The 19,233-nt window shown below is 42.2% G+C and overlaps 2 protein-coding genes across 3 annotated transcripts in view; one reads left to right on the top strand and one right to left on the bottom strand.

Moving 5' to 3' along the window:
- Positions 1–4,631: 4,631 nt before the first annotated feature.
- LOC123987829 lies at positions 4,632–6,959 on the bottom strand. Its single transcript, XM_046285971.1, is given in 6 exon segments — positions 4,632–4,737; positions 4,739–4,784; positions 5,293–5,557; positions 5,560–5,616; positions 5,618–5,653; positions 6,897–6,959. Coding segments are annotated over 6 exon segments (573 nt in total).
- LOC114874990 (discoidin domain-containing receptor 2-like) overlaps positions 5,694–19,233 on the top strand; it is a 153,497-nt gene continuing 139,957 nt past the window's right edge. For both annotated transcript variants that reach the window (XR_003789172.2, XM_029184813.2), the window contains exon 1: positions 5,694–5,761. The gene's annotated coding sequence lies outside the window, so the exon portion shown is untranslated. The remainder of the gene's footprint in view (positions 5,762–19,233) is intronic.

Genomic DNA, 19,233 nt, shown 5'->3' with positions numbered 1-19,233 from the left:
ATATCCCACCGCAAAAACCCCCCTCCGATATCGAGGACCATACAATATTTACGCTTTCGCCGGCAAATGCATAAATATTTCAAGAACACCGAGCCCTTTGCCACCAGGCTTTCGCGAGAATCCTCCCCTACCCTCCGCGACGATCGTATATTACCTATATTCCTGCTCTAACAGGCCGATATAAAGTCCAAAAAGTGACGTAAAGTATCTCTTTTTCAGCGGTATTCAATTAAATGGAAATCATCGATGGATATTCATAGACGAGCTTACGTTTACGCTGAAAGATCTGCGAGGGGGTTGCTTGATATTCCTCGAGCATCCTTCAGCGACAAAGAACGTTGACGAAGTGAACAACACGGAAGAGGAGTTGTATGCATTAACTTAAATGCATGCACAGATAAAATTCAATGGTTTGAAATTGAAACTTTTCCATTGGCTCAAGAACGTCGATATAAGAATACGTTTCAAATATTCATAAGGGAGAGAGGTTTCCATGAAAATATCAGTCTCGATAAGCAACAATAAATGCCACTATGTTTGTAGATAGAGACGATTTTCTGTGAACGAGTTTCGGAACGGTTCAGGGTAGTAGGAGTAAGGGTCGATGAAAATGACCCTCGATATTTGTGATCTTGAAGTCGTGAAAATCAATGAGCGGTTGATTATTGATTTCAACTTCTGCTACCATCTCTTTAGAAGAAATATCTATAAAATTATGTACTAAGATAGAATCGATCTACCGTACCTATTAAATATTATTTAAAATTTCTTGTTAGCATTTAGTAGCTTTTCCATATTCCCCGTTTTCTCTTTACTTAAAACAAAAGTGTGTTGTAGCTCGAGTAGAAAGGGAAACGAGAAAAATAGTTGGCTGCCGCTTTCATGCAATGTCTCCGACCGTCCGACTAATTGGTAATTAGGCGACGCGCAATTAATCATGCCTCTTAACCCCCTTCTTTCGTTTCCCCGGTCGAGGTAACCGGGAATCTCGAGTCGAGGAGGCTGGATGTTTAGGTCTATTCAGCATGGCCATTCGTTAATGAAGTCGCGTGTCGGGACGCCAAGTTCATTTCCCTCTGAATGCGACGAGTCCGAGAATCATAATTACTGTATTCTGTACGCATACCCTTCCTGATGCGAAACGCGGCCCACGCCCACTTCTGCTTCACCCGGAATCTCGATTAAACCCATGGCCGAACGATGCTGGAACCGCTGCCACTCGCTCGCATGCGATCGTGACCACGAATATTCTGTTTATACCAGTCTGCCCAAATTCTTGCCCTTTCGTCCTGCTTCCATTTCGTTACCACACACGCTATCGCGACAAGGGATCTTCCATTCGATTAATTGAACACGGTTAAACTACCCGTCGAACATTAAGTTGATAAACCCTAAACACATTCTCTGTTCCCTGTGTTTTTATCATTCAATTTCCTTATAGCTCGATCCTTTCGTTGGATCAATTTCATTGGATATCCTACAGTGAAAATGCGAATGGATGAGGAGTGGATGGAAGACGAACAGCAGAGTGTACGAAAGCGGGACTCCTAGTAAATTGGTAACACTGACGCGTAAACAGACAGGGAGCGTATTATGGAGTAAGTAGATTGAGCGGTGTGTAATCAGGCGGACGACGAGCGGACGAGGAGTGGACAGTGGAGGGAACTATCGCATCGATCAAACTGGAAGCGTCTCTCGAATAGTGACAAGCGAACAAGAAGCGTTTAGATTCATGCTATATATTGCTAGTATATTTATAAATAAATAAAGAGAAGAGAATATCAACCAATTTTGTCAGAGCAATTTTAATCGTATTACTATCTTATCAGATGTAATTAACGCGAATCACGTAACATGGGAGGAAGTTCCTTTGATCTTTTCTCTGAATCGATTTCAATACAACGACACGCGGGATACCAATCAATCGCACATCCTATTCGGGATACAGCACGCTGGTCAGTTGTTTTACGAATTCTCTTTTATTCAAGGTAAGCCGCACGAACGTTAGTGCATCGACGTACACCGTTCGACATCCGCCAATATGGACACCTGTGTTCGCTCATATACACGAACGAGAAACCACAGCTCGTAGAAGTATACATGTAGCATGGAGGAAGGGTGATTGTATAACATGATCAGCAGCCGGTGCACGCCTATAACGTTTTGATTATAGGGCGCTCGCATTTGACTCTGTTGAACCCGATGCCGAGATTTGGCTCCAACTCGCACCCACTTCGAACTGAACCAATCATTTTCAACTGGCGATATCGAAATCGCGATGCGTACACTCGGTTTGAATTAACACGCGTTTAAACATCAAAATTTCCGCGTAAATAAATAACTTCATCCGAGTGATCTCGTTCGATTTTTCCACGCGTTTCGATGTTCTTTCATTGTTCTATACAATTATTCGAACGATGAAAGACTCGTGATAGAATCGTTCGGAAGAAAGGGACGATATTTTCCGTGGCTTGTTTCACTGAACGTATGCACAAAGGATTGAAGTTAATTGTGCCTGTCGATTGGCCCGTCGGATTTAATTCAAGCGTGAGCCAACTGAAACGGCGTACAAGCGAGCAGCTAATCAACGCGGTGCTCTCCTCGTGTATTTACAGTACTGTCGATTCCTCCTCAGCCTCGATATTCCTCTGCCTCTGCAGCTTTGTATCTCACGGTACGTGGGCACAGAATGTAAATACTCCTGTACACGTGTTTGTACACTTCGCGATGCGTTTATCGTTTACCGGCTCGTGTGCGACTCTGTTTGATTGTAACCGCTACCGTTAGGTTACTGCTAACCTAGTTACGCTCTTTTTTTCTCTCTTTTCAAAATAAAACTGATGTATGGATTTGTGAGAGATGTTAAATAAAAATGACTCACAGGGGAATAGATTGATAGTTTCAACATTTTTTAACGCGTCGATTATCGCGTCGTTTCATTAATGGATAATTGTACCCCTACAACATTGGCACAATGGGTGATGCCATACCGTCTATGACATTGCTGATGATAATTTCACGGATATCGAGCGTCCGATTGTGTGACGGATCGACAACGGGCTATGCATCGAAGCGCAATCGCGCGTTTCCCGATTACATTATTAAAACAGAATAACCTGGAATTCCGCACGCACACGTGCATCTCGAGCCGACAAGAGGATTTTCCAGCGGCAGATCCCTTGGGATTCGAGCTCCGCGATTTTCTCCGAGCTACTTCGCGTCTCTATTCTTCCGCGAGGCGCAGGTAAGAACGATATTAGATTTATCCTGGAAGCAAAGCTTTTCACGTAACCTACGTCCGGAAAAACTCGAGTGAAAAACGATAAACGACACGTCACGCGGCGTATCAGGATATCGATTCGATCGTGTACAGAGCCGAGATGCTCGACAACGTTCCTGCAAGTGGATTATCGGCTAGTCGAGGCGGAAAGCAAAAACGGTGCTCGCCGGTGCGGCACAAAAACGTTTCACAAAGGAACGGAAAAGAAGAATAATCGAATCTCGTTGATTGTTGAAACGCGAAATCGAAACAACGTTGATCTAATAACGACCATCAATTCGAACGAAACCACCCACGACCTAACGTGTTCGCACGCGAAACGATCCTGTCACGACACCCGTTATTGTACCCTAGACGAAATGATAATTGCGCGTAGAGACGTACGCTTAATCATCCGCGTTTGTATCCTTTCAAAGGCTGATAATACCCGGCCGAGAACTACCAGTCAAACAACCATTAATTTTAATTCTCCGCTGAATCGACCGCTTTAACCCCGTTCGTTGTACAATCTTTGGTTCAATAGACTCAAAGACTCAATAGACGGCAAGTGGCCGTAAGGTCATGGAAAGTTCTGCTCAACCCTCGGACGTTGAAGAGCTTAGCAAGGTCAAGAAAAAACTTGCAATTCCAATGGTTCGTGAAACAGGATCATAGGGATCCATCAATGTCTGCTTGTTGGAGGCGATACGTTTGCGCAGTGCAAATATCAGGCAACGCGAAAAAACACAGAGGCGCTCTATGTTTGTGGGCGTAAAAAGTGTTTGATTGCTGCAATTAAGTTATTTAAACATGACGCCCTTTGCACAAAGTGGCGTAGAAAAATCTATTAGAGGAGTAATTTTCATTTCGAAGCGTTATGATAAACAGAAAAAGTGTGTGGAAAATGAATTAGCATATGGAACCTCTTTAATTACTGAATTATCCTCGTATTACTAATGAACTAATAAAATAATTCTTAGGCGTGTTTCCGTGAATTATAACACGCGTTTACATAAATTATGGGCGTGTAAGCTGCTTATCTGTATTAATTAACTTAATTCGGGATATCTTTCTACGTGAAGAACATTTTTGCGTGCAATGTTTTATGCGATATCTTACTCCGTTCTATCATTGAAACTGTACTGGGTACACGTATTTTCACGATAAATCACGAATCACGACAGAAACGTATTAGGGAAACGTCGTTCCATCAGAAACAATATGAATGTATCCATCTTACGAATCCATTTCACGATAAATGGCCCTGGGGACAAAAACAAAGGGGTCGTGCAGACTCCTCTGTCGTCTTGGAGAAAATAACAATAAAAGGTCAGAAAAGAAAGTAGAAAAGGGTAAATGAGCAGGCATGTGGTCAATTCTCTGATGTCGGGTAGTTGCGCAGAGGACAACCCTGATTGGTCCGTCGCCACCGGTCGGCTGACGCGGCTTGTGGCTTTCGGCTCGACGAGCTCCCCGAGCTCAGTCGTACTCGAACCGCGCATCGGTGAGGACGTCGCGTCGCCCTCTGTTGTCGCGCTCTTTCGTTCGGTACATACGTGTGTGAACAGGTACAGGACATTTACCACGCGAGTCGCGTCACGTTGTCCTCTTTTTATGCGTCCTTTTTATTTTCTTAAATCGTTTTTGTGTTTTACGTTCGTCGATTGGGATATTAGATCATAAAGAACCGAACGTTCATGGTGGAAACGGTATGTAACTTTTCGAACCATGACCTACCCTTTTATAATCCTATCAGTGTTCACTTATTACAATAATAATAGCAAGAATATTTCTGAAACGCGTAGCCTTAAACTCCATTCGTACCGTCACGTTGTCACTACTGATTTCGCGCCATTGTTTCGTTTCTTTCGAACTCCGCGGTCGGCTTAACCTATCATTTATATCGCGCTTTGGCTCGCGTAACGAAACAATAGATCGGTCAAAGGAATTGTATATACAGAGAGAGAATCGAATACGATCGTACATGAGGTGTCAATAACTTTGAAATGTAAACTATCATTGGTCAAACTCACCGGATACTCCATCTTGAAAACGACGCCGGGTCGATCCCCTTTGAAAGACGATTATTTCGACACGTGAAACTTGGCATCCCGTTGGCGAATAGTAATGCTTTTCTTCGTCCACTTGAATTCGATCGTTTCGAAGGATATTCAACGCCATTGAATGTTCGGTTCTATTCCCAGTTTTCACACAAGGACACAGTGAATTCACTCAGTGCGCGCGTGTTTGTTGACGACGCGAAGCTCGAACTGCGACTGTAACACGCGGCGGTAGGGGGCAGTGCGAGAGTTAAATCGTCTTCGGCGTAATCTGGCGGCGACGTGACCTACGTTAACCGTAACTTTTGTTTGGGGACGCATCGGTGTCAGATCGCTCCGTTTCGTTAAACGTTAACGTTTTCTACGCTTGTGTTCTCGTGTGTGCCCACGTTTTCTGGAGTGTACGATACGACAACGGCCAGCAATTTCACGCGTCTAACCGGTAAGTGATATTACACCATATTTATCTATTGTTAGCGTTCTGTTGGTACCGATTTATGAATAGGTGTCGCGCTTGCGTAACTTTATCTCTCAACGATCGCGTTATTTATTGAACAAGACTATTCTAAACGCCTATCCATAAATCGTTTTGTAAATTAGAAATTTCGTTTCGAACGATACGTGCATAGTTCTCCGGGAGTTTCTCGCCGCCAGGAAATTGTATGTTGCGCGGAATGAGACGCCATTTTGATAAGGTACATTACGATACGAAATCCGGTCAAGAATTTATACACGCGTTTTCGAAGTTAAATTAAAACGAAAACGGTTAACGTTTTCCATAACGTCGCCTGGATTTTTATTGCTTTTCCGGAGTTCCGTGTTTAATCGAAATACATGCATATAACCGAGGGATTTATGCGGCGGGTAGGTATTTCACGGACAACACGAAATCGAATTTCAATTTCGCTCGCAATATCTTTTGTCAGCCGAAAATTGTTGATTCGAATTGAATATAGAAAAGACGTTCGTTCTCGTCGCGATATTTTCCAACCTCCTAATATCTATGTCGACATCGCGCGCATAAATAATTTTCACCATTACCAATATTGGAAAACGTTCTATCGATACCATAAAATACGCCTGGGGATTATAATTCATCCCCTTCAATATTCAAATTTTTCTTGTACCGATACCACTGTACGTTTTTAACCAGTCACTCTTACAATATCATATGAGAAACTTGTAAGAATGAATTTCAGTTTGGTAATAAAAATTTCTAGAAAACATCACCTTTCAGCGTTCAGGTAGTTCGTTCGATTAACCGCGTTTGAAATCTCAAAAGAATTATCCGTTTTCATAAAAATCCTGAAAAATGCAATCGAGTTTCTACTTAGCAGCCACTTACTCGTTCCCTGTTTCCTTCCGTTTCAAACGGAATGGAAGATACACATTAACAGAGGTAACGAGGGAAGCTGGCCTGACGAATTTTTCATTTAGCATTGAAATTCATAATTCTCGACGCGCATTCACGGTTTCGTTAAGCGATCCGTACCCTTCTCGATGCGCATCCTCCCCAAAAGAGTCGCGTCACCGCAGAAATAATATTCGCTTTGGCGAGCTCAAAGCCTTTGCTAAACCTGATGCTGCAGCCTGATGGCACACGGTGCTGAAAATAGACGGACACCAGCGGTGTGTTGCATCTTTCCGCGGGACCGTTTGGAACGGCTGTTTCAGTATTCTCGAACCGTGGCCACAGGGCAAAAGAAGAAGAAGAAAAAAAAAAGAAGGAAAAATGAAGGAGAAAAAACGCGAGCTAAGGGGAAGAGTAGTGGGCGCTAATTGGTTAATGCTCGTCATTACGGGACCGCGGTGGTGCTGTTAAAGAGAATTAAAAATAGCTAGCATCCGCGCGACTGGCACGGGTCAAAAGAACACTTTTCATTCTTTTAGCAGCCTTTATTTTTGCCTTTCATCCCCGTGCCTGTTAATCGAGAATACGAAATATTCGGAGCGCGGTAGTTCGCTAACTGAATTTCACTTGGTCGCTGGATTTTCATGCAAACAGGCTCTCCGTCGCGAAGTTAGACCCGCGAATCCCGTTTCCCCTTCCTCCAATTTGAATTCCGTGTGGTCGTCTACCAATGCGTTCTATTTGTTCGTCGAATTCCTTCTTATCCGTGTTCAGCTCGATGCACTCGTGTATGGAAATCAACGGAATATCGATAAGAATTTCTCCTTTTATTTTTTCTCCTTCTGTCCTCTTCTGCTCGTTTTTATTTGCTTTCGATTGGTTCGTCATTCGGTCACGCGCACTCTAACCGCTAATTCTACACCCCGTACGTGTCCGCCGATTCGACGAGGACGTTTCTTCTCGCGAAAACACCCACCAAGAACGTTTTTATCGTGGTTTTTGTCTCGCGACCTCGCGGCACGTAATCCGGTGATTAGACCGTTCGGACGGTCCTTCCATCGTTCTGTAAACGAATAAGAACTAGGTAAAAGCCTTTTGCCATTTCCGTTACGTGATTCGTCGCGAAATAACCCCCCACGAAGATTTCACTCGGCAATACACAACGATGATTATCTGAATTTTATTGTAGCCAACCTGGAACCAGTCCGTTTGATTTCACCGGCTACGTCGACGCATTGTTTAATTTCATTCCGGTGTATCAATTAAATTACGTGTTTTATTGTAGCTGCCGTGAACTCGATTTCCTGATAACGTCGACTACGTTTCGTGCATTTCAAAAGCGATCGTTTTATTTCCTTCGTGACGGTTTAATCGTTTGATTCGTTTCATTGTATTTTTTTTTATTGAGAGCGGATTTGATTTTTCTCGTAACGTTTTGAAATTTACCGGGCACTGGTAATAGCGATTCGATTTTCAGGTCAAGGAAGTATGAAAAATTGATAGATACTTGAAATGGAGGCTAGGGTTCTCCGGCGATTCGTGCTGGTTCGCGAAGTCGCGTGAGGTCGAGTGACTTACACCCTCGTCCTTACTACACGGGAATACACTTACGCGTCGTGGCATTCATTTTCTACTATCGTGAGTTATACGTTGGCTAGCAGGATTGAAAAATTCTCGATAAAAGTGGCGCGTTACATTTGCCACGCTCCCACGAACATTCTCCAACCGATTCCTGCACAGAATCGAACATTTTTTCCCTTCGATACGTGATCAATGGGTGACCGAATGTTTTGTTCGGCTTCAATTATTTTATCGTACTCGACGAAACGCTCCTTTTGTCGCGACATTTAATTTCATAGCTTCGGACTGTATTTTTGATGATTCTTGAAAGATATCTCCGGAGAGATTTTCACGGAGAAAAATAGTCCCCCGTAAAAGGGTATTTGAGTAACAAAAGAGATACTTTACGGGCTATGTATTCTGGAGGGATGATGAATATGGAAATATTTCATACTTAATGTCGGATTTTGTAACGTTGTGTTTGTAGCTGAATATTATCCAGAAAGATAACCGATCTTGATTGTCCCCATTCTTAAACGAGTTTACTTTTTATTAATTACATCAAGATATGATCTATTAATTGATACCTAAGAGACATTTTTATTAGAGTGTTCGTTGAAAGATATTTTAACTCTATCAACTTGGAAATCAAGTTTCATGAATATTTTATAGAAAGAATCAGATGTTTTTAGTACTAGTAGCATTGATTTTCTGTTACAAGATGACTTTTCACAGATTCAATTATGCGAGGTTATTCGAAGGCTGTACTTTGTGAACTCGTAGCTTTGATACTATTCAGGATAATTGGACTAAAGGTTCTTGCACGGGACTCCGAAACGAATTCTAAACGAACCGATCGTTAGCAGAATTTTTTCAATTAAACGATTGTTAAACAGTTGTTTGCAATTACATTTGCTTTAATTCTTTCGCGGTGAAGTTCATTTGTTTCAACAACTTTTAATTAATCTCTCGGTTATCACGTATTTAGTAGATGCTAAATATGCGTCAAATTTTCTTTTAATAAACGAGTAGCTACCTGAAAAATAACATTTCCGACAATTGCATCATAGATCTACCACAAATTTCAACCAAAATGTAGGTCCCTGCAGTGGGATCTGAAAAATGTATGGAAATTGTAGTCAAATAATAATAAATTCACGAATTCAATCATGTACCTTTATTAAGTTTTCAGGAAAAAAAGGCAGAATAGGAAAAAATTGTAGAAGAAAAAGCTCGCTTTGACACAAAGTACTATTAAAGCAAATTATTCCGCACATTTGCGTTTAATCACGATTCCAGACTTCATACAGAAATAACGTGGTTCGATAAAAATGCGCGGAACGTTGCTAGCATGCTTAGGGCACCATAAAGTAGCCAATGTCTCGAGTATTTGTCTCTTCGCGAAAGGGCGTCAGATGGTTGCCAGAAAAATTTGCATAAAGGGATTGCGATCCGAGCCGTTCTCGTTTTTCGGGCTTTCGTAGGGCCCGCGTTGTAGCCAGTTTTCCTTCCACGACGTCGCGAAAATGCAAACGAACACGAAACCTACCATTCTCTCATGTAATTGGTTTCTCGCGAAATGAGACGGTTTTCATTGCGTCGTACGCTATCTTATATCTTGTCGCGATCGTATCGCTAAAATGGCTGTCGTTTCGATCCTTCTGTTCTCCCTCTTTACGTAGAAACTTTTGTTATTCCTGTTAAATACGAGAATTTTCAATCAAAGACTCATAACTCATCTTGGAATGTCTCTTCTGGATCCTTCTCTTTTGAAATGTCTTTTATTCCCCCGAAAATAGCATAGGTTTCGATAGCGTTCAGTTACCTACCGGTGTTGCACGCGACGGAGAGAGACCTTCTCGCGGTTTTCGCCATTAACCTACACAAACGCGTGCCGGAAGACGGTGCATTTATGGACGGTCGCATAGGATGCAACGCAAACGAGCGTTGTACGTTTCAGTCGCGGGGAGCACTTAAAATTTCCATTTGCTCGGTTGCACGCAGCCGTTCGTATTGGCATCTCGAAACGCTTGTGCACGTTCGAGGAGAGGAGCTCCAGACGAGCGTCGGGAACGCAGACTGCTCGGTGTCCCTCGAAAAATGAAAAAAAGGGAAAGAACAGGGGAATGTTTTGAAGCATAATGGAGGTGCTTGACCGAAATACCGGACCGAGTGGAAAGAAGCGTTTTCAAAGGCGATGATATCCAACTTCTTGCATCGTCGAGCGGTAGAAAACCTAAAGCACCGGGTAAAAGCGTAATTTTTCAAACGTGCCATTGGAAATTATTATCTGTCGTATAGATAGGTCCTTGTGGATGCATTTGCTTCTTCCTTTATTTCTTCTGCTAATCAGCTATGCATGCTTGATTACGATTTGCAATTATGTTCTACAATTGTTACTTTTGTTGAAATTCCTTTTGTATTTGAAGAGAAGGAATATATGATTACATTGACTTTTCACTGATGGTATTCTTAGATTTTGTTGAACTAAAAAAAAATGATATGCAATAAGGAGACAATCTGTTCGATTAGTGGAGCCTTCGACCGTTTTAAAATTCCCTTCACAACCGATCAAATCTATAACAACAGGTCGTTATACGAAAATGTCTGGCAAGAGTTCTCGTAAGGGCCATCTCACGAGGTCGCTCAGGGGAACACGATCGAGCAAAGTTCATCGTTTAGGGAAGGTATTTCCCCGAAGTTCGAAAGTAGTTGGTAATCACGCGCTTGCCTCTCCTCCGGCATCGAAGAATCGTGTTGATAGCCGTTTCAGCCTCTGCTTCTACGGTTGTTCGGAATCGATTTCTCGTTACAAGGAGAATCACTGATAGCAGCGAAAAAGAGTACCTACTTTGCATGCGATGATATCATACGTCGAGCTTTCCTCGTACCCCGTTTATCGATTATATGTATTCTTTAATTATTCGCGAAAGCAAGAGGGAAACTACGAATGCGAAGGTGTTGTCGTGTCTCAGACGGTTTGGTCGCTCGCAGTCTTCGCCAATATCGTCGAAGATTTCGTCGGACGTTATTGAAAATCCGTATGGGAGACGACAAGCTAGAGTGGCGACGATGTCGCAACAGCTCGTGTGTTTAACCCCCGAGTAAGGACGTGCATATTTTAGCCACCCCCTTTAGGTATTCCTCCGACAGCGCCGTCGGCCATGCGGCGTGCATCTCGGAAGCTAGCAAAACTGTAACCACCTAGGAGCAACACCAATACTTGCGAAACAGGGTAGGGGAGAGGAGAGGAATTTCTGCGTGAATTCCAAGACACATACCGTAGACTAGGCTAAACAATTTCTTTTTTAGCTAGAATAGGACGCAAGATGTTGGCGACATGTTTAACACTTTAGTCTTAGATAGCCTGTTAATTAACTTTCCAGTGTCAAAAGGAATTAGTAAAATTTTAAAATCCAAATGGGGTATAGTAAGTAATTAATCTTCCTACTTTTAATTTGTTTTTAAGTTTTAGAAGATAGTTCTTATCTGTTTCATCCGTGAGCATTAGGTAAGGTGTGAATATCGACGCGATCTGTGCGTATCAGAAACGCAATTATACCTCGAGCAGAATGCAATTATTGGAATTCAATTAACCGAACGATCTAATAGTCTAATTTCCAAGCCATATTTGAACGAATGGAAAGGAAGTAATGGTATTTAAACTCATCGAAAAGTGGATCGTTGGTTTGGATATATTTAAGTCAAAGATGAAACTCGAAAGACAAGTATTCTCAGGAAGTTATTGGACGTTCTCGTTCTCGAGTTAGCGCCTCGGCACGTCGCACTCGTTTCAGAAATTGATGCTTCCACGAGACTCCCGTGGGATAGGACACAGGGAGCTCTCCTAAATAAGGGATCGAGCTCAGCCGCGGTGGTAACTTGGAAATTGCGGCCGTGACGCGGTTGCGGTGAACCCTCACGTGCGATCACGATCATCCCTTGAATAAACAGCCCTCCCCTTTATCTGATGGTTCGTCTTCGCGTTTTCCCCGTCTCAAGTATTCTTTCTACGATTCCAACGGAATCTAATACCTAATTGACATCTAATACCTATTGAAGGCAAAATCTTCTTTTCGAGTTTTAAAATTTTAATATCTACCAGTAAATGTGCTGTGCAACTGCTATCAATGTTATAATAATTTAATCAATTGAGTCAGTATAAAATCCTGCGATATTTAACAGATTTTCATAATAAATTACTAGTGATTTCACAGGTTCGTATGATTCTAATTTTAAAACAATAGCTTCTGAAATTATTGAACTCCTTGAAGTTTGAAAATTCTCTCTGTTATTCTATTTAATCCTTACACATTCACATATCCACGAGAAAACCGATTACTCGGGCAACGAAGTAATTTAAACATCGAGCCATAGAAGCTGTTGAAAGTCGCACAAAGAATAGCCGAGCAGTTTTACCGAGTTCCAAGCCGATTCAAAGCAACACAGCCGCACAAAAGTGCACGTACAGAGCGAATGTAATTACCGCGCGAAACGCGTACTCCTTTCTCATTTTCGTTACAACGACGATATAATGCGCGGTGCAAAAATTGCTGGACCTGACCATCCGCTTCCGGAGCATTATCGCGTTTTAACGTCACCGCGGCCGGCCAATATTAAGCGCGATATAAACGGCCGGTCGTGCTCGATTCGGTAGAGAGGCGAAAATGAGAAAGAAGGAAAGCAGAGAGAAAAAAAAAAAAATAAAAGGAATATGCTGGAGTTTTCGGTCGGCGTAGAAGTACTCCAGCATATTTTTCTTCTTTCTTTTTTTTATTTTTTTATTTTACACGATGGACATGCCGTATCAGCGTGGAAAGTGGAGCAGGTTGCAACGTTTGCGGTTCATAGGCTAGATATTTTCCTGTGTCTTTGCTATTTTGTCCCCTTGTATTTTCTTCGTTCTAACACACGGATTCTCTCTCGCTCAGTGGCATAAAATTCTTGTTTTTCTGTCGACCTAACCCGGGGACAGGCGAATATTTTACGTGAACTGATATTGCGGGACAGACACCGAGCCAGGGGCCGGTATAAATGATAGCGCGAAAACGCTTCGCCGAGATTCCTCTTCTCTTTCACGGTTGACTGCACAGGGAAAATAGAGAAAGCTCGCTCGAAGCACATTATCTGGGAGTGCGCGTTGATATCGATACTGTCGTTGCGTGAAAACCTTCAGGAAATTTCAACGCTACCGTAGAAATGGATTTTCACTATATGGTATTTTTCAAGTATTATACTTTCGTACCGATGCGACGCGACTTTCGCAGCTCCGATATTCTCAGTCTCTCTTATTTTCCTTCATTTTCTACACGCGTTATACGCGTTCTCTGATAACATCGCTGAGCCAAATGGCGTAACATTCATCGGATAAATGGACTTGATAAGTCGGCAGCGACGCAATGAATGATCGGTATTTTAATATAATTAAAAACGCGAGTTTTTCTACTCCTCGTTTACTAGATAATTTACAACTATCGCAATGAGATATTGTGTTATTCTAAGAATTCCTGCCTTTTATGATATCAATTTTTCAAATTTGCCTAACGAAAGATATCGAAGACGATTTTCCTTCCGATCGCTTCTTTCCACCGTACATATCTTATGCATACTGAAGTATCAGAATAAGTAGGTAATATTTGCAACTATCACATAATGTACATAGGAAGGAAGGGATTTTCCATTCTTGATCAGAAATTTTCGATTTACTCTCGAAATTCATACAGCAAAAATCACGTACATTCCAATCGATATCGTAATACCAGGGAACGCGATATTATGATCGAGGAAGGTCTCGCGCTTGCTTCTTACAATCGAGCCAAGAGGCGATGGAACAGGTAGAGAGGTGGTTCAAGATAAATTTTCGCGTGTCCTGCTTTCGAGAAAATTACGAGATACCGTCGAGGGTTTTCACGAAGTACGGCCACGTACTCGTCGTTAAATTAAGCCGAACGGTCCGGTTCTGCAAACAAATCGAACTATCCTGAAAGAGGGTCGATTGCCTCTTTGTTGCGCCCGCTTCTCAGAGTTTCTCAATAATGGAGAAATCGAAGCTTGGCTCGTTTCATCTTCCAATAGCTACGTCGCCATCAACGTTCTTCCAACCGTTACTCGGCATTACTATAATTGACTGCAAATTTGATGAACCAACGAGAGAGAAATTCACGCTTTTATCGCGGTTTTCCATTTGGCAAATGCGAAATTTATCTTTATCTCGGAAATCAGAGCCGATTCTTCTTTCGTATTTTACGTGTTCTACTTAGGGGACGGATGGAAAATAAATGTCAAGGAGAAATGATTCGCGTTGCAGAAATATCGAAGCTCCACCGATAATTAGACCGTGCTTATTCATAATCGTGGCCCAAATTTCAAATCTACATTTTATCGAGATTGAAACTCTGCTCGTGATACCATTCTGTGTAGGACATTCGAATTGCATTTTGCTGTCGGAAACAAGGAAACGCAAGGTTACCAATTTATTTCTACGTTGCAAAGGATTTCTCTTAATAAAGTTGGCCAAACGTAAAATTTATATAGGCATTTTGTTCGCAAGAGTTACCGTTAAGCGAACGGGACACACGGTGAACGAAGCAAATTTACGCCGATGAGAAAATTCCACGTGTATCGGATCGGTCGATCGGTGAAACGGAATGAAATTTTCGTGAAGTCCGTTACCTTGGCTAAAATCGAATTCACGGTTCCGTTGGTTCGACTTCTGGCTGTTGAAATTACAACGAATCAACTTGATATATACGACGTCAAAAATCCTCGGTGACTCTGTTACCCGCCATTGAGTCGGAGTAATACGGAAAATTGCGGGGCTAAGGCTACCTGTAACGTACAGCCTGATCGATAGCAATTTGTAGATGGATATTTCGTATTTCGGAGGTCGCATTTAATCGAGAGAGCGAGAAAATTTACCGTCTGATCCAGGGACCTTCGAGAAGACGAGTAAATGATATTTAACCCTTGGTCGGCGAACCATGAAGAGAGCCACAATTTTAATTTAATCTTGGATTTCATATTGTAGTTTCTCTCCGTGTTTTCTCAACGTTCAATAACTAGTAGATAAATTACGCTTTTTTATTGGTAAACTTTAATGACCCATCTCGGTACACTGGCTAATCTAGGAAGAAAACACGCCGAGGTTAGTATAAAAAGCGTGATTGACCCCGTAACATACTTGAGCCTCCCATCAATCGACTTTTCTCTCTAATATTCTCTTTTGTCCAACCCCTTCTTTATAATCTCGTATTTTGTTCTATTTTTTTTTTTTTTTCGAAGTACCTATTGTAATTTGCCTAATAGATATTAGGTCAGCGTATAAGTGATGTCGCTTCTTTTGAGCTAATCAGATGATGTATGAATCTCATTGTCAGTCCGGTGGTTGTTTTATTAATCATACGACGGATAATTGCATTAAATGAAAACAGGATCGCACGATAGCCATCTTTCACGAGAATGTAGTTCGAACAGGAGCATCAAATTATTCAACTTTTATGACTATTAAACGAGATATCGATTGGCGGTTAGCCAAGCCAAATGACCTAATACGAGGATCCCGGGTCCCGGCCAACGACCGGGCTCTGTTGTGTGTGTTGTCAGTAAATAACACGAATTAACACGATATCGCTTATCATTCGGTCGGCGTTAACGAAGTTTCCCCGCGATCTCGACGAAAATTCACGTTCACTACAAAGTATACAGTCGTTGCGTTGGATTGTCGAGTTCGTACGATAAATCTGGGAACGCTAAACGAGAGCATCGGATAACGTTGTAAATCAGACGCTGTTGGGAAAATAGCTGTTGAATTAATACCTTCGCCTTTCGTACGGCCCGGCCGTCTGTGTTTTATCAGAAGGAATAGAAAGATGGATAGGTGTATCTGCTCGGGAAACAAAATTCTTTCGGTATCAATCTCTGTTTCGATGATATTTCAAACTGATCGATCGCGTTCTTTTAACCCACTGCGTTGTTGTATTCCGGTAATGTCGTGTTTTACGGTTTGCGCAGTAACAGTAGAAACGTGATTAAATTTGTTTTTTATCAACGATCCGTGATTTATCACGCAGTCTCTTCGATTCTGTATCCAGTTATCTAACAATAGTTTCGTCTGAAATCGCTAATAGCATTTCTAATTCAATTTTCATCCCTTAAATAAAAATATAAGGATCAGTTGAAATTAATTTTGAAAATTTTCTAAATTCTCCTCGATTTTACTTGATAACACAACCATTTGCTTCTAGATTTCGTCGTGCTAGCAGAATAATTTTATTTTCATTTTCGAAAAACATTCCTCGCTCGCTTCTCGTCGTTTCTTTTCCTTTCGTCGCACACGGAGGCAGCTTATTCCAGCCTGGCCGATAGCTTCATAATCCTTTAATTTTCCTCGTGGAAAAGTCTGCGCGCGTTGGATTAAAAGCAGATACAGGACGAAAAAAAAAGAAAAGAAAAACTTGAATTACGGAGAGTTGGCAGCAGCACTGTCAATAAAGGCTTAATCGTCACGATTAAGCGCGAACGATCGTAGAAATGGTTTTGCTGAGCATCGATTGGCATATCGATGAGTTCTGCCATCGACGATGTAGTTAAAAAAAAAATAGTGATTTAAACGGGCGACCCCTTTTTACACAATTCACTGGGTCTCCCTTGCGCTCCGATCTTCATCCGTACCCCTTTTGCTCCCTGATTTTTATTATTCCTCGTGATTCGCTCGCTCTTTGTTCTTCTCTCCTCTCTGCAACGCTGGTGCATGCGCTCACACACTCGTTTACGACTCGTGATTTCCTAAAAGGCTCTTGAGCATTACGCGAAATCTGCTCTCGTTTCTCTCTCCCTCTCTGTTCTTGTTTTCCTTCGTCCCGAGGCTGTTAAGAGAAACTAGTTGAACATCGCCCGGTACAGGGTCGTAAAAAGACGAGAAAATTATCGATTCGCGATCGTTTTGAACGCGCGTTAATTTCCTGTCTTTCGGAACGTTTCGTTATTTCAACACGCCGGACACTTGTGAACGATGCGTTTAATTAAAACGTCGAAGCTCGAATTAGAGTCGCACGAACGACGGCTTAATCGAACGATTACCCATCCAGCGGGGGGAACCTGTCCCTCGATAAAACGCGGTACGAATGCAAATTCGTCCTGGTAGTCGGCGCAGTTATCTGTACGCATCCTGACGAGTCTTCCTTTCGCGATAATCGTGTCAAAGGCGCCGACTGACCGCACCTTTCCACACGTGGAATTTTTTCGCGTGTTATCGAGTCGATTCGCACGATCTTTGTCGGCGTTTCGCCTACTTCGAAGCCAATTAAATCGCCTTATCGTCGTTTCGATATCGAACAGTCGACTCGCTCCTCCTTCGGATTACACCTGCGAATGTTTACGCCGATAAGCGCGTCGATATCGCGTTACCAAGCTCGGTAATTATAATTAAACTCTTACTAATAGGTCGACGTCGTTCGGTACACGACGCTGTAACTGCGACGCTCTGCTAACGAACTCGAATAGGGCGTTCAATTAAATGCTACTTAGCACGACCGATCCGGATTCCGCTTCGCTCCGCTCGCTTCTCCGCCCTGCTACGACAGCCCTCGAATAGGGGCCTTCTACCACGCTAATCACCATCCCCCCTTCCTCCTTCACCCTCGGTACCATTGAAAGCACGCTCGAAGCTCAGATCGAACGAGAAGCAAAACCCTCCCTTTGCATCCTCCACGATGGAAGATGAAATTGTTCGATGGCTCGTAGGCTTCCATAACCTTCGACAAAACGACCAACTTGTGCTGCCCGGCTTTCCACGCCCATGTATAACTGGGTCGCTTCCTACCCAGCTGGTCGTTGAACGCGTTATTGGCCCGCTTAGTATTCGGCTAATTTGTCGATGATTTCCCTTGCGATCTTCTCCTCTTAGGCAGTGTAATTTCCGGGTATTAGCGACGCGACATTTGTCTCTTTAAAATGTATGTTAGGTACTTCAGATTACAGACAGTGGTTTGTTTTGGGAGAAATTTGATGAAGTAAAAGACACTTTTCGAGGTATATTATATCAAGTTAAAAGACGAATAATATTTGTTGAAATTTTTGTCTGTGAACTTCTGTTGCGCTTTTTGCAGCTTATTGAAAGAACTCTTCTTTACATGTATTCAAAATTTGCTCGACAATAACTGTGTATGCATACTTGAGCATTAATTAAGCTTTTAAAACGATCCTTTGTCGTAGCTTCAAGTGAAATATCGTTATTTGATGCGCGTGCATCACGTTTAATTTCGGGAATTGGTAATTAACTGAGCATTGTTTTTCAAGAATATTTTATGTTTGAAATATCGAACCCTTTCCTTTTTATTTTACGAAAGCTGCCGGTGTTACGTCCACGTGGGAAATGAAACGTTTTCAATGTTTGATCCATTACCGGGTATAGTAACAATGATTACGACCAATATCGAACGCGAACAAATATTCCTAACTGTCTGATAATAAAATTTAACAGAATTCCGATAAATTAATTCCAATAAAATGTCCAGCATCGCAATTTCAAGCACTGTTTCCGATACGACGACACGCGAAACACGTGTCGCGATACTCTCGTTTCGAATCGTTTGTTTTCAACGGTAACGAATTTTAATACCAGAAAAATTCTAACCGGGGAGAAGCGAATTTGTATGCAACATCACTCGGGCTTGTTTCTCCGACGTTCTTCATTTTGCACCGGACCGTCTTCCATGATGCTTCTGTTAAAGCATTCGCGAGATTTTGATCGTCGGGTTTGCAAACGCTTGAAATTTACCGTGAGCTGATGCGAATTCCTCGACGAAATACCGTTCGTGAAATTCAGAGGTACAAATCTGAGCGAGAACGGCGTAAGATTAATGCGAAAAACATGCGAAAATTTATTTCGCATCCATATTTCAAAATGCACCACCTAATCAGAGTGAAAAACGAAATTACATATATCGCGAACGGAATTATTGCAGCCGATTGCAGTCGGCGATACTCGATTCGATGCTGGACGC

The sequence above is a fragment of the Osmia bicornis genome, chromosome 5 (genome assembly GCF_907164935.1).
Source record: "Osmia bicornis bicornis chromosome 5, iOsmBic2.1, whole genome shotgun sequence".
Taxonomy (NCBI): Eukaryota; Metazoa; Arthropoda; class Insecta; order Hymenoptera; family Megachilidae; genus Osmia; species Osmia bicornis.
The sequence above is the reverse complement of the archived record's forward strand: the minus strand, read 5'-3'. Positions and strand labels throughout refer to the sequence as shown.